The 27,337-nt window shown below is 38.9% G+C and overlaps 1 protein-coding gene across 3 annotated transcripts in view; it reads left to right on the top strand.

Annotated features, from left to right (window-relative positions):
* Window positions 1–25,886, top strand: part of CHRM2 (cholinergic receptor muscarinic 2) — a 145,710-nt gene extending 119,824 nt beyond the window's left edge. For 2 of the 3 annotated variants that reach the window (XM_041752164.1, XM_041752165.1), the window contains exon 3: window positions 20,237–25,886. In XM_041752164.1, coding sequence (XP_041608098.1) covers window positions 20,284–21,684 — 1,401 coding nt within the window. In that variant the 5' untranslated portion in view covers window positions 20,237–20,283 and the 3' untranslated portion in view covers window positions 21,685–25,886. Of the gene's footprint in view, window positions 1–4,790; window positions 5,095–20,236 lie in introns of those variants that run through there. The other variant, XM_041752166.1, reaches the window with a different exon arrangement.
* Window positions 25,887–27,337: the final 1,451 nt, after the last annotated feature.

The following is a 27,337-nucleotide window of genomic DNA, read 5'->3' on the forward strand; positions in this document are numbered from 1 at the left end:
CGTATGTTACATGGAATTCTTATTCCAAAATTCTATGATGGGGAAATAAATAAGCAGAGGGAACAAGAATGATGGAAGAAAACAAAGACTCTAAATGCTATCCATGCCCGATTTTCTTCTCCCAGAAGAAGAAAGCACTCACAAAATCAGTCCACAGAGAAATCACAGCCGCCAGTGAACAGTGAAAAAATCAGTCAATGAGCTCATAGATTTGATGCTAAAAAACGAGAGTGTGGATGTTTTCACCGCTTTGTTTAAAAAGGTTACTTGCTTCTGTGATCATTGCAATGCCATGTAATTGCAGAAGACTCAATGATGAAAGGTGAAATCAGGACCTTGCTATTCCAAATGCTCTCTCTGCCTCTCTGAGTGTACCTGCTGCCAGGCTCCAACCCCTTCCCTGACCTCCCATCACAAAGTGACAGACCTTGGGGAGAATGAGGGGACATTCTAAAACAAAAATAAACCTGTCATTTTTATAGTCAAAAGTGTCAGAGCTCAAACATCAATGGTGATTCAGAAGAGTCAGTAATGTATTTTGTGTCTGTGTTTACTGACACTTAGTGCTTACTCCATATGAAAGTTATTTGCAAGGTATCCGTGCATTGCCATCTAATCAATATTATTTCTTTGGCTTCAGAAATACCATGTCAGCCTTCCTAGACCACACTACATATGCCACATCAGTTCCTTATTTAAGACAGAGGTATTTATTTGGTTATACAAAAGTCACTTTCCACAGTGCCTTCTGCTCCTTTCCAAAAAGAGACACAGTCTTATTGTCTTTACACAGATAATTGTCATAATTATTAGATTATTTTTCAAGTTTATGAGATTACAGCAAATGTATTAAGTGTTTTACATAAGATTTTTTTTATTTATGAGTATCTTAAATTTTTGGATGAAAACTGACTTACGAGTGGGACTAGATCTTATGCAGTCTCTGCTAATTGTAAAGTGAGATAGTTGGTTTAATCAGGAGGAGGGACTATGCAGATTATTTGCTATATTCTTTTTTCTGAAAACCTTCAGTTCTATACAGAATAAATTTGGAGGCAAGAGAATAGTCGAGTTATAATAACCCTTATTCATAGGTGAGAAAGCTGTGGAATAATATGAACTTCAATGAATATATAAGCATAATTTTAATTAATATATACATTATTTGTACATAGAAAGTGGCCAGATATAAAATAATAGTTTTCACATTTAAATATATTCTATATATATTGCATAGAGGTGACCAGATACAAAGACTATAATTCATATGCAGTATGAATTATATACATTTTTATACATCACAGTTAGAAATATAGTGACAAAAATTCTATTCATTGTGCAACTAAAAACAAATAAGGTCAATCTTAGCAAGATATATACAACATACAAACACAAACAGGTCTATAAAAGCTTCATATTAGATACATGTGAAAAGAACTACACAACATCATAGAAGGACAAAAGGCAAAACTAGAATGAATAAAGAAAAATCCTCCTGCTTGGGAAGATTTAATACCAGACAGTTGTTAATTTTTCCCAAATTAATTTATAACAGTCCAATAAAAATACCATAAGGAGGAGGAGTTCACAAAATATTCTAAGATTAATGTAAAAATAGCATGAAAATACAATAAAGTTAATTCAAAACAGTACAGTAATAAATGGGATTTATAATTAGAGTTTCTAATTACATTACACAATTAAAGTAGAAAAAATAATGTTGCTGGTACAAGGACAATCTAGATGAAACAATGGAATAGACTGGAAAGCCCAGAAACAGATGTAGGTTTTTGGAAATATTTATTAGATGATTGAGTTAGCTTTTCAAATTTCTGAAGAAAGTATAAGTTGTTCAATACACGTTTCTGGAATGATTTTCAAACTATTTGGGGAAAAATCAGTATTATATCTCTTCATACCATGTTTTAAAATATAACCTAATAAATTATAACTTCAAGTATAAATTATGTGAACTAGTTTAAGGGTATTATCTTAAACATTAACTTATTTGGAGTGGAGAAATTCCGAATGTTTGAATATGATACCATAAAGTTAAATATTAATAGGTACAGCATATGTTCAAAAATTTCCCTGGAAATAGGACCCATAATAAATGCCAGTGGTCAATGAAATGAAAAATATAAAACTTCACAATTCTGTAAAATGATAACTAAAACTTCAAACAGAATATTTTGCTTAACTGATTCACATTTTTAATGACAATTCTCATTTTTGTTAACAGCTATAGGAAAATGGTATAGTGATCCATTCATTGCTGGTGGGATTTCACTGTCAAAAATAGAAGTGTATATAATTTTGGACAATGATCCAACTTTTAGGAAGTTACCTTAAGAAAGCAGTTAGAGGCGACACCTGGGTGACTCAGCAGTTGAACGTTTGCCTTTGGCTCAGGGCGTGATCCCAGGGTCCCGAGATCGAGTGCCATGTCGGGCTCCCTGCATGGAGCCTGTTTCTCCCTCTGCCTGTATCTCTGCCTCTCTCTCTCCCCCCACCCCCCCGTGTCTCTCATGAATAAATAAATAAAATCTTTTTAAAAAAATGAAAACGTTCTAAGCCTTTCAAAGCCAGAGGTCAGAAAGGAAGGGCAACAGGCCAAATCTGTTTACACAGATGGATTTTGCTTTCTTGTAAGTTTTTTCCAATGTTGGGCCAAGATTTAAAAACTGAAAGAACACACACAGAAAATCCAGATTTCTGGTGTGTGTTTTCAATTCTGAGTATCTGATGGCCCTGTCAGTAGCTGCCAGCTACTCCAGCTCCCAGCCTCTCTGAGCCTCCCAGCCACGTACCTTGCACCTGTTCATGGACAAAAGAGCCTGCTTCTCTCTCTGTTTCAGTTCCTTGCCTGGCCCCAGCAAGACACTGGAGTCACATAAAACTTTTAACATATGTATGTAGGAAGATAGACAACAAAATTTCAATAGCCTTAAAAGCCACGTTTTTCTCCAAGCATACTCTAAAGTGTCTGGCCAGGGGAAACAAGTGAACAGGGTTCCCCTTTGCATCCCCTGAAGTTAGCCAGAAGAAAAATAGCTGTTGAATGGTCAAGTAAATAGCTCCTTGGGGTCACATATGAATGACTGAAAATTCGTTTTCTCTTGGCTTTCTTTTCTCCTGTTGCGACCATGAAAATCAGAAGGACAATTCACAACAAATTTTATATTTAACATCCAAGGGCGGAGGAAACTGTGTAAGCAGGGTGAAAATATATTGTAAATAAATCTCCTGTATTTTTAAAATGAAAAAGAGAAACACACCATCCTTAGTCGAGACTTTACACAGAAATCTCTGGCTCTGAATTCTGCTCTGTAACACAGAACATAATACAAGAGGCAATTTATTCTTGTTTGATTTAGTAATTTTGTTTAGACTTCAGGCTTCCAATGAAAATTGTCAAAATACCCTTCCTTACCCTTTGCAAATTGTTGCGTGTCTCCAACCCACCCGCACCAGGAGCCTCATTTCACTTCCCTGCCTCCTTGCAGGGATACTTAGGCAGCGATTATAGCGATGCTATAAAACCAGCATGCAAGTCACCGGACGACTATTTCTAGCCCGTCCACTAAGTAAGTCCAGAATAAAATCACTGGCACAGAGGTGTCAGCTAATTGAGGAATCAGACAGCCGGAGAGACCAGACTGGGCAAGAAAACACCCTTATCCCAAGGACAAACCTTTGCTCTGACATTGGAGAGAACACACAAATGAACTTGCCAAGTAAATTGCTTTCCTGCTCTAATATATGATCTCTTGCTCCAGTGCTAAAGCCACTTTTTAATGAGTCGGTAGGTAAATACGGAGCTAGATTGAGAGAATTAGTTCATGCTTGTACGTTTTCAATATTGAGAGTGAAATGAAAATACAGATAGCAATTTGAATCTAATTTTCAAGCTTGCATGGATGAAGGGTCACAGAGGGAAGCTGAGACGTACCAGGGTATAGGGGGTGGGGGACATGAGGATGGTAACAAAGAAAACTAGCTGACACAAAGGACAAGCCTCTTCACTTAGTACAGCAGAGCCCCAATAGTATAAATTCAAGAGAGAGAAAGAGAGCGAGCGAGCGAGCGAGCACTTTTCTCTGTAGACATAGGCAGTTCAGTAGTTAGGAAAATATAGATCTAAGGCAGAACTCGGTGACGATCATCTCTGACCTCTCAGTCGGCATCATATGGATCCTAAGAGAATTAAAGTAAAATTAGAATTCTAGAATGCTTTCAGAGCTGAGAGAGACATTGGGGTTGAATGTCCTCCCTGCCACAGAGGACAAAAATCAAACCTGGGGACTCGGGGAGGTTAAATACCAAGTCCAGGATGAGAAGTCAGATATTTTAACATCCCAGACCCATGCTCTTTGCGTGTGTGTAGACCAACACTGCTCTCTTAAAACAAACAGATCCCTGTGAGAAATGGGTGTGGGTGGAGGGAGTGGTTGTTTGAGGTCCTGAGGCAGACACCATCTTGCATAATTAAACATTTTGTTGTGGGGATGAAGCAAATTCAAATAAAAGCCCCTCCCAGATGGCACCCCCAAAGTCCTAAATTGAAAACAATCGGACCAGCTACGAGCGAGTTGGAAGAGAGCAAAAGTGGGTGGTTTGCAGGAAGGTAAGGGGAGCACGGGGGTCTCAGATTCATTCCACTGCTGATATCAGATGGCATCAAATCCCAAAATTAGAGGACAACACTCACTTAGATAAACTGATGATTTGGGGCTGAGGCTGGTTTCATGTGATAGGGGTGGTCATGAAATTGTCCCGTGAATATTCTTTTATATTCATCTCTCTCTTTTCCTATGTGTTTGTTTTTCATCATATGGCTGAAAAATGTAAAGCACGTAAACCACCATTAATAATGCCCCTTATTGCTTATCATCCTTCAAAAATGCACTCAAAAGTGTATCCATAGTTAAACAAAAGCCATCTGTGACTCCTTTTGGCTCTCGATACTCACCGTGTGATACAATTTGCCCTACCTAACAGGATATATAAGCAGAGCACTGCTGGCCTTCCCAACACCAACGCTGCCGCTATTTGCCAACTCAGGGTCGGGTCCTGGTTAATGTCGGTGAACAGGTAACAATTATTAGCAAATTAGCAAATGTATTTATTATAAACTTGTACATAGTTGAGTAACAAATGGTGATTGATTTGAATGTGAGAGGTTGTGACTTCATGAAAGTTGTTACGTGTGGGAGAAATAGAGGAAACCTTCGTAATCCCCGTGAACTTAAGAAATTCAAGAATATATGTTCTAAATAAGAGGAAGTAGTCAAATGGCAGTTCCAACAGACCTGCTGTTCAATTAACAGCATTACCAACTGCGAAGGTAATTCTCTCTCCACTTCTACTTTGAGCCTACACAGAGCCTTTATTTCAGCCTTTATTGAAGTCTCTGAGTAAAGACTGAGACGCCCAGACCAGGCTTGGTTTAAATCCTTTTGTTAATATTATCTCATTTAATTCTCGAAGTGGATCTACTGAGCAGGTGTTGTCACTACATGAGCAAAAAGAAAAGTTCCTCTTGGAGAATTTAGAAACTTACTAAAACTCTGGAGTGGGCTTCCGTGCCTAGACGGGAATTTGGGGTTGTCAAAGGGAAGACACTCAACTCAAGGTCAGAAAATCAAGTCAAGCCAGAGCTGAATCCAGAGAAAAACAATGATTCATTGAGGCAATGGGGGTGGTTGATTTGAAATTGAAATCCAGTCGAAGATGCTTGGCAATGAGATGACTCCTGATAGCAGCTTGGCCGATGACATCAGTGTTTGTTAGAGTCTGACTTTAGTGTTCTTCACTGCCATGAAGCTCTGTTTCTGACACCCCTGAAGTCCTCGGCCATACCTGGCTTCCTCAGACTCAGTAGATGGCTTTAAAAAGTTTTCTAAACACCCTGTTTCTTGATACCTCCCAAACTAATCAACCCCTTCCCTCCTCTTTGCAGGAGTAAGTCTGGGCCATGCTCCCCCTCCCCACATGCTCCACATGTCATTCTTTTCAGCTTCAGAAGGCTGTGGTCTCACCAATGACACCTGTTGCTCTTAAATCTTTAGACCCTCACTGGGCAGGGTTTTCTTCTGTTTAGGTTGTCATCCCTATTTTTTTTAAAGCAACTAAACCAAATATCTTCAAAGTCCTCTTCTACATTTTCTTCAAATAACCTCTTTATTTTTTTCACTTTACTTTACCTTTGGGTTACAAAATAGATGTCTCTCTGTCCGCCTTGCTCCCATATCCATCCGAACTCTGAGCAGTCATGAAACTACACTGCATGATTTCTTTCTCTTTCATAGCCATAGAATTTCTGTTTTATTGAAAATAATTAAGAATTTTCTAACTCATTTAACCTCAGCATTTGAAAATATTGTTTGGGTTCTATAAATGGGAATCTGCAGTTCATGGTAAGAATAGGGGAACTAGCTATATAGATTGGGTGTTTAAAAACTTGGAATTAGGGGCTCCTGGGTGGCTCAGCAGTTCAATGTCTGCCTTTGGCTCAGGACGTGATCCCAGGGCCTTGGAATCGAGTCCCACATCGGGCTCCCTGCAAGAACCCTGCTTCTCCCTCTGCCTGTGTCTCAGCCTCTTTTTCTGTGTCTCTCATGAATAAATAAATAAAATCTTAAAAGAAAAACTTGGAATTATATCTAAACAGAAATTAAACTTTATTCAAACGGCTCCCAGTTGGAAATCTGAGGTTGTCCCAGGCATTGTTTCAAACATAAAATGAAAGATCACTCCACCCCACTTCACGTCCCTGCCCCCATCCTGCCTCCTGTTTTTGTCATTTCTATGGTCTTTCTCCAGGTCTTTACTCCTGCTCCCCATAGACAAGGCTGCTTCATTGTGACTTTCTGCTTTATGCACAGAGTCATTGGTTATTTTAATAACAATAGCAAAAAGAAAAGAAAACTGTAGCAAAGTGGGTCAGGCTGTCACCTTTCAGCTTTACAGTGGGCTTTGAAAGCAACCAAACAAGGGAAGAGCCAGAGGCAGGCCGCTCACAAGTTACATTCCTAAACGCAGACACAGAGCTGAGGATGTTTTAGCATGAAGAACAGAGACTCAGAGGCAGCTTACAAATGAGTCTGTTCTTAGAACACTAAGTGTTCCCATCCCCCTAGCCACACAGGCACCCCAGTGAAGACTGCTGGAAGAGGCACAGACCTCCTATCCAGGTTTAGGCTGAGAACTACTGCCCCGGGGGGCATTCTGGAGAGGGCCTGCCCACTAGGTAGGCTGTCCTGAGCCCTCTGATCCCCAAAAGGCCCGAACCCCCCACTCCTGCTCTTACAGGTCATGTCTAACCTCTGCATGACCCCTGGATTCTAAGATGATGAGGCCCGGTTCTCTTATCTTCAGAATAATATTTCCAGATGAATGTTACGTAGTTACTGCATCATAAAGTTGAGTGTCATACTTGTAGCCAGTCGTCAGGGCAGAAGAGGAACGTAACATTAGAGATGAGGGCCTCTCGTGGGGGTTCCTCGGACAACTTGTGCCATCTTCTCTGTGGCACACCCACTGAAGAAGGATGATGGGGGAGAGATGCACATGGGCAGAAGGTAAGGATCTGCATGAAGAGATTGGAGGAGTCACGAGAAAGAAGCACAATAAAGCCAGAAAAGGCCTAAAGACCCTCAAGAAAACTAACCTGTGGCAGACTGAATGCTCTGTTTTGTTCCTGTTCTTATCATTATGTATTTACCTTCAATTCTACCTTCATTTAGCAGAACTGCTAAAATGAAATGTTAAAAATAGGGTCTTCTCAAACAGCACCTCAAGTAATACGGGAAATGTTCAGGTGCAGATTAACCTTACGCACATCCACAGATCACATGACCGTGTTGTTCTAGGTCTTCACAATCTGATGCAGAATTCAATTCTGCTGTTTTTGTATTTATTAACAACAAATAAACCTCATAATTTCATTATTTGTTCTTAGTTTATGTAGGGGCAAATTTTGTTTTTCCTAGTTCCTTGAGAAGATCATATTCGCCAAAATAAACTGATCACTTTCAGCTAAAACAGAAGTATAGAATTGCTAAATAATCTTCGGTGGATCTACAGCAAGAATTTTATTTTATTTTTGAAATTTTTTATTTGAGTATAACTGATGCACAGTATTACATTAATTTCAGGTATACAACATAGTGATTCACAGGTTCCTACCTTATACTGGGCTCACCCCAAGAACAGCTACTATCCCTCTTTCACCAAATAATACTGTTAAAATATCATTGACTATATTCCTTAAGTTTAGCAAGAATTTTAAATGGAGGTTTGTCTTTGACCATGTGACCTTTCAATTAGGAAGAGAATTAGCCACTAACTTTTAGACTAAAGTTCCCTGAAGTTTAGATCAAAGATTCTTACCATCTTGGCATTAAAAATCAGGATACTATAGAATGATCATGGGATTTCCCAAATGCTTAAGATGAATGCAAGCAAATAATAAAAGTGGCATGGAATAGGCTCCTACAAAATTAAAAATTGCTTCAACTTGCTTCCTTTTTTGGGAGAAGAAATACAGAGTTCTTTCTTTCTTTCTTTCTTTCTTTCTTTCTTTCTTTCTTTCTTTCTTTCATTCGTTTGTTTTTAGTGCTCTGCTTATCGTTAGAACCATGTTAGAGGCACCTGAGTGGCTCAATCCATTAAACATCTGACTTTTGATTTAGTCTCAGGCCATGATCTTAGGGTTGTGAGATAGAGCCCTACGTCAGGCTCCAGTTAAGCTTGGAGTCTGCTTGAGATTCTTTCCCCCTCTTCCTCCATCCCTCCCCCCTTCACATGTGCACTCTCTCTTTCTCTGTCTCTCTCTCTAAAAAAAAAAAAAACATGTTAGATGATAATGAACTTAATAATCGTGATTACTTAAGCATCTGCTAGGAGCCTTGTGTACTATATATATATTTTTTTTTTTAATCTGAATGAAAAATTTTATTTTCCACCTCTCTTAGATGTGGAAAAGGAGTCAACAAATTTAACTTCACATAACTAGAAAATAGCAGAGATAGGCTTTGATCTCAGGTGCAACACCAAAGCTTTATGTACTGTATCCACAGACCCTCCCTAGTTATCTGTGAATAACTCATATAGAGAGAAAAGCTAGACCACCCTATGGGGCAGAGAGGCCAGCCATTTGGCTTATGTGTCTCTTAGAAGGATAACCAGGCTGGTGGGCCTTTGCTGCTATCTTCCTCAAGAGGAAGTGACATTTGTGAAAGAATTTCCCTAGATTTAGACCTTCTTATGAGCAGAGACATTCCTTCTTTTCTTCTTCAATGTGTCATTATTACTTCTTTGTCAGTGGACACCCTTGACACACACTTGCACGCACAGTGGTTAGGTGAGGGAGTCCAGGGAAAATTCTCTCAATTTTCTATTTCCTTTCACTTTGAGTTGTTTAGGAGGATTAATTAACCGTAGAATTCTACTCTAACATGTTCTCTTCAAGGTCCAGCTGTCCGTAGTCCTGCCTTGAGAGAACATAAACTAAAACCGGTTGGCTGATGGTACAATTGTACTTGGAGGAAAAACATCCCACCCAGCAGATTTGTGCACAAGCCCCCACCCATGCACAGCCTGTCTATCTGACCATCTCTCCTTCTCAGGCATTATTCAGATACAGACATGGTATTCAAATACCTCAATAATGTGCACTGCTTGAAGTTTAGCTACTTTTTTTTTAGATGCCAAGGTGGAGCGTGTAAGCTGTGCTGGGGATATTTACCAGCCAAGATGCAGTAATTCGAAGAGGGAAGTGTCACTGTCAGGGCTCTCACTCTGGGCACAGTCAACAGGGAACCCACCTCCTGGGAAAAGAGAACAGGGCTGGCAAATCCTAGCTTAGTCTGAATGAGGGCTCTGATTTTCCAAAGTGTTGAGAGAATCAGAAGCGGTGGGGGAGTTGGGTACTTAAATACTGAAACAGGCTTGAGCTAGTGGAGCCCAGAGAGGGGAGGAAAGGAAGAGAAGGTGAGGCAGTGGTGGTGGTGATGAACACTACAGACCTTCAACAGGGGCGCGGTTCCAGTGGTCACCACCAGGAAAGTAGTCTCTTTGCAGGCAGGTGAAAGGATGGACTGTTCTGATTGACCACATAAAACTTGATTCTCTCCGACCAACTTGCTTGAACTCTAAAGTAGTATTTTAGATACAAAAATCTTTGCTGAGGGACAGCTGGACGGCTCAGCGGTTGGGCGTCGCCCTTTGGCTCAGGTCATGATCCTGGGAAACCAGGATCTGAGTCCTACATCAGGCTCCCTGCATGGAGCCTGCTTCTCCCTCTGCCTGTGTCTCTGCCTCTCTCTGTGTGTCTTTCATGAATAAATAAATAACCTAAAAAAAAAATCTTTACTGAGTTGATGCAGTTTTTTGTGTGTCCCCATCTCATTGCCATTAGATCATTTAGTAAAAACTTGAATCTTCTCTGCGCTCTCATTTCTCACGTTTTCATGAGATAACACGATGGTCATTTTGCTCTGTTCTAGAAATAGGCTGCAATCAGACTCTGAGGAAACAATCATTTTGTCTTTCGACTGGGAACAATTAAAACAGTTGCTGTGCATTACTCTCTACACTTCATTACTATCTTATTTTTATAGCGTCACGGAATCTGATGTGAGTCATAGGCATATGAGGCCTATGTCATTTCTGTCATTGAAAAGCTAAAGAACCCAAATTTACCCTTATGGAGGTGAATTCATTCTTTGGGACTCCATACCTACATGCTAGGTATTGCTACCAGAAGAACAACGAAGCTTATACTTATGGGGAGGGTACATTTATTTAAAGAGAAAAATTGTGTCTATAAAACGCAATACACTTTACTTTTCATGTGTGTCTTTTTATGAAAAGAGCAACACATGTATTGATTTTTTTCCCCGTTTTGTCCTCAACCTAGCATTAAGTAGAAACGTGTTAACAATAAATACGGATTCCTAGGTACAACCAAGTGTCCTTTTCTCTACTTACCTGTTATGTGTTATCTAAATTTGCATCTTCTGCGTACACAGAAGAAGGGAAATTCACTTCTGTGTGCACATCCTAATCTTTTCACAATTTCTGGTCCTATTATCTGAGTCTACTCTTCAGAGGAAAAATAGTAACTTACAACTCTTTTAGATTCTCTCTGACCCTAAGCTGATTTTTTACTTCTCTTCTCTCTCTCTCTCTCTCTTTTTTAAGATCTTATTTATTCATGAGAGACACAGAGAGAGAGGCAGAGACACAGGCAGAGGGAGAAGCAGGCTCCATGCAAGGAGCCTCGATCCCAGGACCCCGGGATCACAACCTGAGCCGAAGGCAGGTGCTCAACCACTGAGCCACCCAGGTGGCCTACTTCTCTTTTCAAAACTGTCCTTGACCTACTACCCAAAGTTCCATGTTGCCTTGTGCTCTGTCTCAGCTTCCAGTGGAAGGCATGTGCGCCATTGAAAAAGATCCCTAAAGAGATGCATTGTTTGCAATTGCTCAGCTTCTCTGGAACAACAGCTTTCATTCTAGAATTTTCTGTCAGAGTCATAACAAGCCTCAACTCCTCTGCAAATTTGATTCACATGTTTAATTCAAAGCAATGAATTAACTAATTTAGAGTTATTAAACCAGCAGCCTGCCGACTTTAGGAGAAAAAAAAAAAACAGGACAAAATTTTTGAAAAGCTGACTATACAAATTTCCAACTTTTCAAGACGATGAGAAAGACACAGACATCGACTCAAATACAGCTGCCTAATCATATACAACTTTCAGTAGCTCTCTGAGGATAGCTTCCATTTTCCCTTCACTCTCCTTGCCAGGGCATGATAACCTTTAGACAAAGGGCTTTCTCTAGCTTTGTGGCTGTTGGCCCTAGAGCACACTGTGTGGTCAGCACCATTTAGGAGATTATGTTCATCATCAATACTAAGCTCTGCAGATTCTTAGGACCGAGAAGGAAGGGTGCTCCCGTGCTTACTCAGATGGGATTTCATTTTAAAAAGTCCAAAGAATGGTTTATCACATGGTGTGTTTTGTGTATAGCTGTCCAGACCTCTTTTCCTTTTTGGCAGGAGGTGTACTATGTGGTAAAGTAACTAAAATGTGCCGCAGACACAAAGGCAAGGACTAGGGTGCTCGTTAAACCATTTTAAGGTCTCTTTCCCTCTTAGTCATCACATATTTCTAGAGTAAGTGTGGTAGGATATGTTTTAAAGAAAGGAAAAGATAGTTTGGCGAATATGGAGTGGAAGTCTGTCCAGCGTCACTAAGAATAGTATGTTTGACAGGCCGCCAAAGCTGCGAACATGAGTACATTGTAATAAAGGCTCGAAAGTTCTTTAAGGTTTCTACATTGGAAAAATTCATGAGTTCTCTTGTATGTGAGTTATTGTGGGGATCAGATTGCTGTTTCTGCTACTTCTACTGTTTTTCTACCAATTGCCTTTACAGTTTTTCTTTGTTTACGTAAGTGCAACTTGCATAGGGTAACGCGTGCACACCTGAAGGATACAGCTTGATAAATGCAATTCGTTGTAAGTGTGGTTTTCTTTTTTCAGATGTTTTATGTAATGCATTTCCGGTGAAGTTGGCAGTTCTGTGCTGAAGTTTTCTAAATGAGAACAAGTCTACACATTGCTTCTAAAATCCTTTTGACATATTCTTTGAGATAGAATTAAAAACCCAGCGTAGGTGAGTTCATGGCTGTCTTACTGTGGATTTCAGAACCTATAGCTTGTCAGGCTCAGGGCACTGGAGTGAACAGCCCTATGAGTATATTGTACTTTTCTGAGAAATGTAATATAATGCAGAACCTTGAGAACACAGTAATACGTGTACAGATATATACAAATATATACATAAAACATACATATTTACATATTACACAATATATATAAATGTCACACACAAACCTGACCAGCCTTCTTCCATGCATTCTGAGTCTTGACACCTGTCATTGTATTGGCCCAGGGTTGTTTTGGGTGGCTGGAAATCCCATCAGTAATTTGTCTCTCCGAGATTATAAGCTCTTTATGGACAAGAACCTGTTTGATTTTGTTTGATCATTCATTCCTCCTTCACTTCCATCCTCTGAAGCCCTTGAAGACATAAGAAGATCTGCCCACAAAAGAAATTCAATAAGGAAAAAAAAAAGAAAAGAAAAGAAATTCAATAAGGTGTTTTAGAGTAAATTTGAAAAAAAAAGCAGAGATAACCCTGGTTTCCAACAGGGCCCCTGTTGCTCCTGCGGCCCCCACCCCACCACAGCTCCTCCTCATGTAGTAAAATCCAGGAGTTGTGAGAAATCTCTCAATATGTATACTCACTCATAATGTGTCATTTGGCTAAAGAGAAACATGATTAAAATGGGAGGAAAAAGAGGAAATTTACTCCATTTCTGCCTGATGTTGTCAAAGAACCGGAGTGTGGAATGTCAGTATTCAGCTATCAGAGCTGCACTGTCCCCTGAGCCCCAGGCCAGATCGTTCTCAAACTTGTAAGTAAAATTGAAAGACACTCAAGATTTGTAGGGGTCGTCATAATATAGACAAACTGTGTTATCTACTGCTTTGGTCTCCAAATGGAAACTTTCTTTAAAAGGGGGGACTTTGTTCCTCAGACTTCCTTATAATCTCTCTGTGTTTCTCTTGTTTTTCTTTCTTTTTCACCCCACCATCATTCATGGCAGGAGTGATTGATCGTTGATGAAGGAACATTCCCAAAGCCTATTAAATACCTGTACCAATGCTATTTATAATCTAATGGGATTAATTGAATGTTTACAAAATATAGGCTGTATACCCCAATGGTTATTTCTCCAATGTCAGGGAAATTTTACAGTTAGTATCTTACTCAGCAGATTATTATACAATATATTATATTTTTAAAAATATATATAAATTAAACACAGGCTCCACATGTTAAATAACTGGTGATAACACAGTGTAAAATGACCACATCTCATTCTTAAGATGGAGAGGAAATGATGGGAAAGTCTCTGCTAGCTCCTTGGTAGTAGGTACTCTCGCTCCTAACAAAGAGTCCGATATTTCTCTGAGATACTATATTGTATCATCCTTATTGTTTTCATATTTTCTGTAATAGCAGCATTTTTTACTGAAAACTAGATATCTTGGCACAATATTGTTGAAGTAGACTTTTAATTATCTCAGAATAGACTGCATATTTAGCCCTTCTGTGTATAATTTAAAAAGCTACCCTGGGCCTTATTGCTCTATCAGTTGAAGGACTTCCAGGCAACCCTGGTGAGGCTGATGATTTTATCGCTCATCTTTGCTCAACAGTTAGGCTGTGTCTCAGATCTCAGTGTGAAAGACATGGACAGAGAACACTCAGAACACCCTGCCATTTTTGGTAATGTACTCAAATAGCAGCAGAAATTAGAAATCTATAAAAAGTAATTTACACCAAGATTACATTTGAAAAACAAAAGTTAAATAAATATAAACAATTATAAAGTCAACTTCATGTGATTTCCTCTTGATTTCTTGTTCTGAAATTTGGTTGTATAATTACGTATCTTCTCTCTGGATTCCGGTTATCATTCATGGACTCTCTCTCTTTTTTTCTTTCCTTCTGACTTTTCTTATTCTTTTTCTTTTAACATTTTATTTATTTATTCATGAGAGACAGAGAGAGAGAGGCAGAGACACAGGCAGAGGGAGAAGCAGGCTCCATGCAGACAGCCCAATGCGGAACTCCGGGATCACACCCTGGGCCGAAGGCAGATGCTCAATCACTGAGCTACCCAGGCATCCCAACTTATTTTTGTAGAAAATTATTATTATTATTATTTTTATTAAATCAAGTTTCCGGGCAGCCTGGGTGGCTCGGTTTAGTGCTGCCTTCAGCACTATATATATATATATTATATATCAGAGTGAGGAGAAAATCCCATTTTTACATTTAATTTCCATTGTGTACCTAAATACATATAAGAATAAATCATTTTAATTAGCATTCTTTCCATAACTTCATAGAAATGTTATTGAACTTCTTTTTTTTTTTTAATTTTTTTTTTTTAATTTTATTTATTTATGATAGGCACACAGTGAGAGAGAGAGAGAGGCAGAGACATAGGCAGAGGGAGAAGCAGGCTCCATGCACCGGGAGCCCGACGTGGGATTCGATCCCGGGTCTCCAGGATCGCGCCCTGGGCCAAAGGCAGGCGCCAAACCGCTGCGCCACCCAGGGATCCCTGAACTTCTGTGTAATTGATATGAATACTTTGGCAGAGGTTATATGTTAATTCACATGGTGACATAGTTTTCTGATGATTGCTTTTAGGAAAATGTTTTAAATCTTAAATGTCATATATTTACATAATCAGGAACCTTACCTATTCTTCTGTATCTTATTGTGAACCTCTCCTGCCCATAAGTCACAGTTTTAGCCCAGACACGATGATCCTCTGTTGTCTAAACCAAGGACCCAAGTTGAATTTGGGGCAAAAGACTTAGTCATTGTAGGTTAGAGGAATAAATATTTGGGGCACAAATGTGCTGCCAAGTAAGATTGCTCCTCAGACAAATAATAAATATTTGTAGCAGAATCTGGATCAGGCACTTGGGGTTTGAATCTCAAATAACTTAATTCTTTGATCTTTTGTTCAACATGTATAAAAAAGTGTATAATAATAACAATCACTTCAGGAGTTGCTGTGACTTCATGGGTGATTTAATATTATTGATAACCTGATATCATAGATAATTTAGTATTATCATTTACCACTACACCTCCTTCACTCTTAGTCTGTTTCACACCCCCAGACACACTTTTCTTCTAACTATAAAGAAAAGTGATTAATTTATACCCATTTAAGAAATGTAAATACTAATGGCACTTAATGTTAACACTTAAAGATCATGTTTCAAAGACGTTATCTCACTTTGAACTTTCCCACAGCTCCAGAGGAAAAGTAGGGTTATTATTATTCTTGTTTAAGAAAAAAAGAAAATTAAGGTTCACGGTGACATGATCAGACTCTCACGGCTAATAATTAAGAGTAGAGATTAGCACTCACAACTTTGCAAGGGTAATATTAAAGCATGATGCATTCCTCACTGCTAGGTATAGAGTCTAGTAAGTAGTACAAAACCTAAGGCTGGAAACATTTTTTTTCTCATAAGTTTCCATAATATTTTCAAAACTGAGTCCTATGCTAACATTGTAAAATACCAAATGGTTGTTACACACTTGCCATCTTCACATACTGAATCCTGAAGTTCACCTTCATTGTTTAGTTGTGATTATGTTATTTCATCAATGATGCAACAGTTTTTGCTTTAATAAAACCCTAGGATGCCACACCAGAGGTAAAAACTTTTACAGAAATGTAAACAGCAGAAGTGGGAAGAGGGTGACAATAAGAAGCTGTTTTCTTTCACAGAAGAGCGGCAGGCCTTCCATACCTGGTGCGTCACAGGGGATCAAAGGAGTGCCATCCCTCAGACATCTGTGCTTGCTTCTAAGTGAATTGTTTTCCAGCTTTACATATGGCTTTGGTATGAAAGAGCAAATATTAGAACTCTAAGAATTTAGAGGATATTGATAGCAAGAAAGTAGGTTATGATGTAAATTTGTTATGTTTTCCCTGGGTAAGAGTTCCAGGTCCCCCAGACAGAGTGTGGCTTAGCCAGCAACCTTTGGGTAAAGTTCCCCATTATACAGATGCCTGACAATTTCACATGTTATGGATAAAGTATAATTCTCAAGAGAAGGGAAACAGAACGAACATCCAGCTCAAAGGTGAGGATGTGCGTTTTAATTGCAGACTTTTCACTCAGTAGTGTTGAAACTGAGCTTCTGTCTTCAGATCAAGGGGGTCATAAGACGTGTTTATATATTTTAGAGTTGTCAATATACGGTGAAGTAACATGTGTTTGAAAATCCCAAGACTATGTTTTCTTTTAGCTTTCTGGATTCTTTGTTCTTTGGGGACTTTTGTTATTGTTGTTTTTTAGCCGAAATGTAATGTATGTTCATTCTAAACAAGAGAGGCAGAGGAGGGAGGGAGGCAAGAAAACTAGCAAATAAACAGAATCATACATCTCTATACTATTCTGATGTTTTAGAATAATCACAGATATTACTCTTAGCACAAGCAATGGCAAAAGCCAGATGACTGTGGACAAATCACTTACTCTTACCATTTCTTAATCCACAAAATAAGAGACCTAACTATTTTTGACAAAATGTCATATTTATACATTATTCTCCAGAGGAAGTCACCAAAAGTCTTTTTAAAGTGAAAATAAATATAGTCCTACATTTTATTAAAATGAATGTGAAGAATAAAGTGTCAAGCAGAACATTCAGAAAGTAAATGTTTGGTGTTTTTCAATCAAAATGTATTAAAATGAACAATTTGTGAAATGTAAATACAACTCAATTCAAAAAATGCCAATGAATTTAGTGAGAAGACAAAAGCAAGCTTATAAGCGAGTCGGGATCCTGTCTTCCAGTTACCTTAGCTAATAAGGAATCACTGGAATAATGATCGGATTAGTGAAATCACTTTGTTCAAATAAATTTCGTGAATAAACAGTTGTATGAATCATGACCAAAAAAAATTAAAAAGTGCTGTTAAAGAGAAATGTTGGGCAGACCGGGTGGCTCAGGAGTTTAGCACCGCCTTCAGCCCAGGGCATGATCCTGGAGATCCGGGATCGAGACCCACGTCAAACTCCCTGCATGGAGCCTGCTTCTCCCTCTGCCTGCTTCTCCCTCTGCCTCTCTCTCTCTTTCTCTCTCTCTGTCTCTCATAAATAAATAAAGTCTTTATTTAAAAAAAGAGAAATGTTAATGAAACAATTCCACTGGGTAAGCAGAAATTGAATTAATAATACTAATTGTTAATCCTGTTTTGATTCAATAAACGTTTTTGAGCACCAATTGCATCTGAGGCAGTGAGCTGGATGGTAGAACCAGGAAGACTCAGAAGCCAAAATTCACTGCTTTTCCAGTGAAGAAGAGAAATCCTAGTTAGGTATATCAATCACTGTTCCATGGGTCAAGGAACGAGCAGGGGAATCTATAAAAGTGGAAACCTAAAGGCTCTGACTGGGGTAGTCCTCCCGTATCTGCTGGGGGACACGTTTCAAGATCTCCAGTGGATGCTTATTGTGTTATGCTTTAGCAAAAGCAAACTCTTCCTAAAACCCAGTGAGGAATGGACTATGGAAGAAAGTGTTTACTCCTAAATATAATACACATGAGACACTGGGAATGTTGATGTGATGGATGAGGACCAAGCCCAGAGAGATAGGTGGTGGTATTCAAGGGTGGGATGATACATAAGGGACCAACAGGAGAGGCTTTGAAAGTGTTTCCTAACATGGCTTACAGTTCTGAATCAGGAGTTCTGGAGAGAGCCTGGAAATCTGCATTTGGGTTAATTATGAGGGGATATATTCATAATGGCAGCATTGGGCAGTATTCTGAACCATCTGATGCCAAAAGCAAATGACACTTTGTAAGTCCCTTTTTCTTGGTACAATATCTGACACCTCATGCATAATTTTGGAAGGCAAAATGGTAAGTCACACTTTATTAACATCATTAAATGATGTTAACATCATTAACAACATTTTCTAAGTAAAGTCTTCAGTGTTTCCTCAAGATCTACAGATTCATATCATAGACGTAATCACCTTTCTGCTTAAATAGAACTCTATTCTATAATGTTCTGAGTCTTGCTTTGATCATCCCATCTTCTAACTCTAACTTTGCCCACCAATGCCAGAACACATGTATCTGCCACTTTGTTCGAATGGCTGCATACTGTTCCATTATCAGAGTATTTCATAAGTTATTTAACCGTCCCTGAGGAGACCTCTGTGCACATTGGCATAACTAGAACTTCCTAGATGTAGTCTGTCACCAGACTTTGGTGATATTGCTGAAAAATGGTAATTATGTGTTTATTGAAACACAACACAGAAAGGACACTCAGGTTTAATAATTGCTACTTTAGTGACCCATGGCTGCCACTAGAGCACACGCCTCTCCCCGATGGGAACCTTGTCTTAATCATCACTGAATACCAGCCTATAGCAAATGCCTAATACAGAGAAGTTGCTCAGTAGGTATGTGAGGATAAAGTGAATGAGTAAATTCTCGAACAAACCGAGGTTTGTTCATAGTCTTATCTCTGTGATTGACTCGATATGTGTCCTTACATAAAACTACTGACTCTTTCTGGACTTCAGTTCCCTCTTCTGACAAATATAAATCCTAGCCTGGCTGTACCAAAGATTTGGCAGGAAGAAGAGTAGAATAATAAATTTGGTAGTGACTTGAAAAATAAAACATTCAAAAAATTCACATAATCATTGTCAATAAGCATTGAATAAATAACTTCCTCTGCAGGGCATAGAGTTTTGGAAATGTTAGGTCTGTGATACTAATTATAAGTGTAAAACAATGATCAGAGAAAAATAATAGTCACTGGGGGAAGGATACTGGCTAATGAATTATTACTGTCTTATCCTTGTTATCCTTGATATCCATATCAGTATCATTACGAAAAAGGCTTAAACTACCAGGTGGAAAGGTACTATTGACTATAAAAGTCACATACTCAATATTATAAGATTTTTTTTTACTTTCTTCCTCCCACCGGCTTATTAATTTTTATGTACATACCAGAAGCCTCTTGATGCTTTGTCTTACATGTAACTTTAGTTCGTTCAGTTTAATTCGCCAATAGTGTAGTCAGGGGTGCCTGCGTGACTCAGTCAGTTAAGCACTCGATTCTTGATTAGGCTCAGGTCATGATCTCAGGGTCATCAGATCGAGCCCCACGTCAGGCTCCACACTCAGCAAAGTCTGCCTGAGATTCTCTCTCTCCTCTTCCTCTGCCCTTCCCCCACCCCCATGCTCTCTAAATAAATAAATAAATAAATAAATAAAATCTTAAAAAAAACATGTGGATAGTATACTCAGTTAAATTGATTGATAGATAGATACTCGTATCTAGATACGGACACATTCAAAATGTTATCAGACTTCAAATACATTGCCAGCCTGCAAGGATCATTTGAATCCTCCAGTTAATATCTTTGCCTTTTATATGGGAAATTGGGGCAGAGAGACATAATAAACGTAGGAGGGAAGGAATGAAGATTTGGGAGAAAAAATTGTGGTTCAGAAGCAAGAAATCTGATATATCTTAATGCACTGTTTATATTTGTTAATTTTATTCTATTTCCCTGCAGGTTTAAATGTGTATTTGGCTACTTGGCTACTGATTAGAGAACACAAAATGAATAACTCAACAAACTCCTCTAGCAATGGCCTGGCCCTGACCAGTCCTTATAAGACATTTGAAGTGGTGTTTATTGTCCTCGTGGCTGGATCCCTCAGTTTGGTGACCATTATTGGGAACATTCTGGTCATGGTCTCCATTAAAGTCAACCGTCACCTCCAGACCGTCAACAATTACTTTTTGTTCAGCTTGGCCTGTGCTGACCTCATCATTGGTGTTTTCTCCATGAACTTGTACACCCTCTACACTGTGATTGGCTATTGGCCTTTGGGACCTGTGGTATGTGACCTTTGGCTAGCCCTGGACTATGTGGTCAGCAATGCTTCAGTGATGAATCTGCTCATTATCAGCTTTGACAGGTACTTCTGTGTCACAAAACCGCTCACCTACCCAGTCAAGCGGACCACGAAAATGGCAGGTATGATGATTGCAGCTGCCTGGGTCCTCTCCTTTATCCTCTGGGCCCCAGCCATTCTTTTCTGGCAGTTCATTGTAGGGGTGAGGACTGTGGAGGATGGGGAATGCTATATTCAGTTTTTCTCCAATGCTGCTGTCACCTTTGGTACTGCCATCGCAGCCTTCTATTTGCCTGTGATCATTATGACTGTGTTATACTGGCACATATCTCGAGCTAGCAAGAGCAGGATAAAGAAGGAGAAGAAGGAGCCTGTGGCTAACCAAGACCCAGTTTCTCCAAGTCTGGTACAAGGGAGGATAGTGAAGCCAAACAACAACAACATGCCTGGCAGTGATGATGGCCTGGAGCACAACAAAATCCAGAATGGCAAAGCCCCCAGAGATGCTGTGACTGAAAACTGTGTCCAGGGAGAGGAGAAAGAGAGCTCCAACGATTCCACCTCAGTCAGTGCCGTAGCCTCTAATATGAGAGATGATGAAGTAACCCAGGATGAGAACACCGTCTCCACTTCCCTGGGCCATTCCAAAGATGAGAACTCTAAGCAAACATGCATCAAAATTGTCACCAAGACCCAAAAAGGTGACTCGTGTACCCCAACCAATACCACCGTGGAACTAGTTGGTTCTGCAGGTCAGAACGGAGATGAAAAACAGAACATTGTAGCTCGCAAGATTGTGAAGATGACTAAGCAGCCCGCCAAAAAGAAGCCTCCTCCATCCCGGGAAAAGAAAGTGACCAGGACAATCTTGGCTATTCTGTTGGCTTTCATCATCACTTGGGCCCCATACAATGTCATGGTGCTCATTAACACCTTCTGTGCACCCTGCATCCCCAACACAGTGTGGACAATTGGTTATTGGCTTTGTTACATCAACAGCACCATCAATCCCGCCTGCTATGCACTTTGTAACGCCACCTTCAAGAAGACCTTTAAACATCTTCTCATGTGTCATTATAAGAACATAGGCGCTACAAGGTAAAACATCTTTGTAGAGAAGGAAGGTGGTCAGGGGAGCTCGGGGGAAAACAAGGGATAAAAGAGCTCCCAGTTTTAAAAATCTCTGCCATTGCACTTTATAGTCTTATTATGGAATGTGCAATTAAGGAGCCTAACAGTGACACTTTTATCGTGCCTATGCTCCAGTTTGAGAAACCCGCACCTTATAAACCCTATCAGTTTCGGAGCAATGAGACCATGAAAGAGACATGCTTGGAGCTGTAGATTTAAGGGACAATCTACGCTTTCCCGTACTCTCTTGAAGAAGGGCTTCTGAATCTACAATTTTATCCTGCACAAGAAGAATAACCTCACTCCTTTTTTTTCCCCACCTCTTTTTTGTTCCTGCGTGTCCATACGAGGATGAAATGCCACAGTGACAAGCTAACATGGAGACTTAAACATAAGGAAATAGACATCACACAATGGAGAAGTGAAGAAAGAGGATCAAAACAGGATGTGGAAACGGTCTCCAGAGTGTTAAGCACATATTATTCTTTTGTTACAGTTTTATTTGGAGAATTGCGACATAATAAATGCTCTTTTCCCCTTACCTTTTCCTTTTCCCACAATCAAAAGAAAGCAAACAAGTAAAAACCATAACTAGATCACATCCTTATTTTTCTCATTATGGCATTTGGTTTTTATATTTCCCTCTTCTACATTGGGTAAGGGCAAAATCTGCAGGACTTTCACTAAATACAACCAGACACGGCCATGAAAATGGGCTTTCACCCCTGCCCACTGTGCCCTTCGCATTCTTTGGGAATATAAAAGCCGATAAACATTTAATTTGCTTATGAACCTTTAAGTGAAATGTTTTCACCAATCTGGCTTTCTCTTAAACGAGCTTCTTATGTTAATCGGATAGCCTACCAATACATACACATGCTTGAGAAACCAAAGTCATTTTTTAAATTGAGGTTTTGTCAAATTAAATAGTCATTTGGAGTCAGAGAAAGTTTACTGAGGCCAGATGAATTTTGCAAAAGAGAGAGAGAAGGCTGAGAGGGCATTCTGTTTCAACCTGCGTTTGCCTGACCCATGTATGAAATGCTAACTTGTAAAACATGAACTTCTGGCCTTTGTCAGCAGGATGAAGCTGCTTTAATCCTAAATAGGATTAACATACTCTCATGGCACCAATGACTTCTGGGTCAGTCCCAAGAGAATAAGGCCTTCTCTTTAATACCTGCTAATGAGTGATATTCAGTGTATAGTCCAGTGAGGTTGTTTATAGCCATCCTCTGTCCCACGGAGGAGGAAAAAGTCTTTAAAAACATTTCCTGAAACCACATATTCCATCTTCCTCAAATTGTTAATTCTTCCTAAAACTTTTTATCTTCAAAATTCTGTCCATAGAAGTATAGTAATCTTTGTGGCAGAAATGTAGGGGATAACTAACAGAGGCCAAGTAAGATCATCAAAATCTGAAGAAGAATGTAGGTAGCTGTGCCTATGTCACTTCTCATTATTTCTTTAATTCTAGACCATAAAAAGTCAGATCAGGAACTATTACCCAAATGGCGGCTTTATATAGAATCGTGTCCATGTAGAGACTTCTTATTTGGTACCCCTAAGAAATATATGATTGTAATGATTCACGTCTAGCTATTTCTATCCCTCAACTTTTTTTCTTACTGTATGTGCTATAGTCTTAAAATCAAATTTTCTAACAATGGCCCAACCAATAGAAATCAAGTTTATAAAACCCACTTCAAATATCCTATTTTGCATTTTAGATTTATGGGCCTTATGATATCTTGACCAGTAATACCAATGTGAGTAGCATGATTCATTTTTCAGTATTAAACCTTAGCACTTTAGAGTTGTTTTGTGTGACTTGCCTCATTGATGGCACCTCAACAATTTTGAGAGTCAAAAAAAAAAAAGCACAAGGCAAACAACAACAAAAAAGAATAGTTAGTAAGAAGCGAATTGTGAACAATAGTTATATGTAACTTACCCTTTATAAAAATAACTTCCTGTTTGAATAACTTCGGTCAGGTCATCCCCCCTACAAATCTCCTATATATAAATACACAGGATCAGTTCATTGAGATTCCTTTACTCTACAGTTACTTCAATGTAAATGTTTACAATTTTAAATCCGTATTTGCTTTTACTTTTTCAAATCAGTGTATCAGTGGAATGGAAGGGACATCAAGCCAATGAGCTGTTTGGTTTGCTGTAAATGAAACAAGTGACTGGATGAATATTTCACTTAGTAACTTGTTGTGCTATTATGATGTAGATTCAGCTCTAGTTGGGATGAACTCTTTGGATTCAAGGATTCAGGATTCTCGATTCGGGTCTTTTCTGGTCCACTCTAACAATTCAGCTCACCGTGAATCAAACTGCCTCTTGCTCTTCATTGCCATTACATCCTCCCTTCCTTCCTTCTGTTCTTGATCTTCACCACAGCTACCACAACATTGCTGAAAGAGAAACCATCACGCATTACAGCAAGGAAGTGAATATAGACTGACACATCATGGAAGCCTTGTCAACTGGAATCAGAGAAATGGGAAGAATACTGAACATGGTAGATGATTAGAAAGACGCAGAGATTGTATTCAAAGGCTTGCACTAACTATTGCTGGATTTGTCTATTCCCGTGGCTGTCATACAGGAACAGTTTTGTTCCCCGGGGGACATTGAACAATGCGTAGACACTTTTGGTGGTCACAACTTGGGGGAGAGCTACTGGCAGCTGATAGATAGACCCCGGGGAGGTTGCTAAACAGCTTACAGTGTACAGGATATCCTCCCCCTCACACACACAGCTAAGCATTATTTGGCTCAAAGTGTCAAAGTGCCAAAGTCAAGAAACCCTGGTCTACTTTAAGGAATTCTAGAGCTTGCTTTGTATAAATGGGAAAATAATCCTGTATCATTATTAGAATATCAATGTAAATTGCTCACCTATTTGAAAAAGGTAGTGCTCACCAGTTGTGTATCAGACACACTGTCATCCATGAGTCTGGTGTATTTGTAATTCACAGATTGGGAACACAAGAGACATCGAGATATCCAGAATCACCAGATCATGCACATAGCACATTGTTTCCGACATCATCATGTCCCATTATGATTGTCACACAGTCCAGTCAATTGAGGTTGCTGGTAATTGGCCATGAAAATGATTGCAGTTGATGTGGTCAGTTTCTATTGGAGCTGCCATTTTTCCTTTCAAAAACATTAAGAGCCTCTTTTCAGAAACAATATGATTCATCTCCTTTATTTTCACTGGAAAGGTGAATATTTGTCAAGAATTTCTTCTCTCCTCATAGCAATAATGTAAATATTCCAGAGTGGTCTTTTAAGAAGAGGAGATTAAGAATGTCAAAAAGCCAATCCATTTCTTTAAAGAAATGATTTCCCTTTACCAGTTTGCATTAATTTAATACCAACTCCCAAGTGTTAGGACCAAGTTGCCAATATAATAAGTCACATGGGATAAGCTTTCCCATCTGAATGTGGGAGCTGGGGGTCCCAAATACTTCTGCTCTTTGTCCATTCACTGCTTTTTTGATCCTGGAGATCTGACATTGGGGAAGACATGAATTCAAAATGATGGCAACACATACTTAGAAATGCAATCTACTTTTATTTTCTCCTACTTAGTTCACTGGTAGTTGCCTTTCCCCAGTTTGATGATATCCCTTTCAACAACCACAGCACTGGTGTTGCCAGTAGATTAGGGAAGCACCCAAAGCTGGATGAATTGTGCAAAGTGTATTTTCAGCATGTATATATAATACCATGCCTCTTAAATATGCTTCTTTTAAAAGGGTGCACGCTGCAGCATGAACTGTGTGCATATTTAATGTATCTTTCTGGAATATGCTGTATGCTTAATATACATATTCTATAAATAAAGTAATGAAATGTATAATAGAAATACATATTTCTGTATGCAAATAAATATATTATACACAAAATCTTAATATGCAATATAGTATATGTTGCTTCAGAGAATAACAAAACTAGATTTTTATATGCCCGGTTTTTTTAAAGTAGTATTTGCTTATGAAGGAAGAGGTTTAAGAACAGCCAAAACCCTACCCATGTTACTATTAAGCTGTTTTATAAGCTTTGAAAGCATGGCACTGATTTTAAATATCTTTTGGAGGAATATATTAATAAATCTTTGCTGGTGTCACCGCATGTGACAAGAATCTCTTTGCTCCTGTGCTCCCGACTGGCCTGTGACTAGAATCTTCCTGGCTGTTACTGTTCCAACAGCTGTGTTGATCTCACGTCTGATTGCCTGATGAGCTTGCAACCAATTCATTGACATACAGCTTTGCTCTCCTCCAAATTAACTGATTTTTTGTCAAATAAAAAATAATCTTACAAGGAGGAAAAGATGACCTTCAGAATGGTTTTCATTCCAAGAAGCAAGGTATAAAATGGAACAAGCACTGCATTTTATAAATCGTTCTTTGCAGATTGAGCCCAATACAGCATCTCATACATTAAATGCCAGAAATTCCTAGTGTAGTATGATATTGCAGGGTTCTCCAAGAAATGATGAAATAGGTGATTTGTTTCTCAATGCCCTACATTTTCTCCCCAGCACTTCTCTTCCTATCGTAGCCCACTCAAGTACTCACATTCCCCAGAACATTTTCTTTGGCTCATTAGCATGAGTTCCTAGTTAACAAATACTGTTACAATTTTAGTTGATACCGGCATGCCATCCCAAGAGACACTTGCATTTTAATAAAAAAAGCAGAAACACTGAACATCTCTAAGATCTCTATTGGTGTTTAGTTACCAAGGTATGCAATGGGAGAGATGATTTTCAGTGAATTCCAGTTTTCTCTGCAAATTTTATAACATGCTTCACTGTCTACCCACTTCATAAATTTTATCACAATCCACCCTTGTGCATTGTGGTCTCTTACTAAACCAAAATCATTTCCAGAAAAACAAATGAAAGAAAACAATGGAGTTTTCTATCAGTTCTCATTGGTTTCTTACTGTTCCGATGAAATGTTCTCGTTTCATTTTTTAGAATTTGACTGAATACTCTATTGATGAATTGTCAGATGTTATTCCTGACCAGGTGGTTGCAAATACTGAGAGAGGAAAAATACCTTGCCATCATAGAGGAAGAATTTTCCATGTTATAACACATATCAGTCTTTTTCAATCAAAAATTGAAGAAACAAAATGTGGTAAGTTGCAGAATGTAGAGATTTATTAAATAAGTGACATCGTATAAAATCTGTTCTTTCGCTTCCTAAACACGCACACAGTAAGTCATGGGAAATTGCAGAGACCAAAAAGGCATCCATCTTCTGAATTTGCACCATTTACCCAGCAGCTCATCCAAATCCTTAAACTATACCTTTATTAGAAATGTCCATATCTTCGGAGATTTTATTGAAGGATTTTTTTCAATGAATATTCTTTTTGAGGTCACTATTATAAGATAAGGGATGGATGGTGTTTGTGGTAAATTGTTTGTCTGTGTCCAGGAAGAATTACAATGGAGATCGCAGGGGTGGCCAGTTCAAATCTGGATAATAGTTGCATTAGTTGTACAAAAAAGATGAACATTATGATTCACTCTTCTTCAAAGTAATTTTCTTCATATTATAAATCTTACCGTTCTTACTGCCTTT

This window comes from Vulpes lagopus, chromosome 4 (assembly GCF_018345385.1).
Source record: "Vulpes lagopus strain Blue_001 chromosome 4, ASM1834538v1, whole genome shotgun sequence".
Taxonomy (NCBI): Eukaryota; Metazoa; Chordata; class Mammalia; order Carnivora; family Canidae; genus Vulpes; species Vulpes lagopus.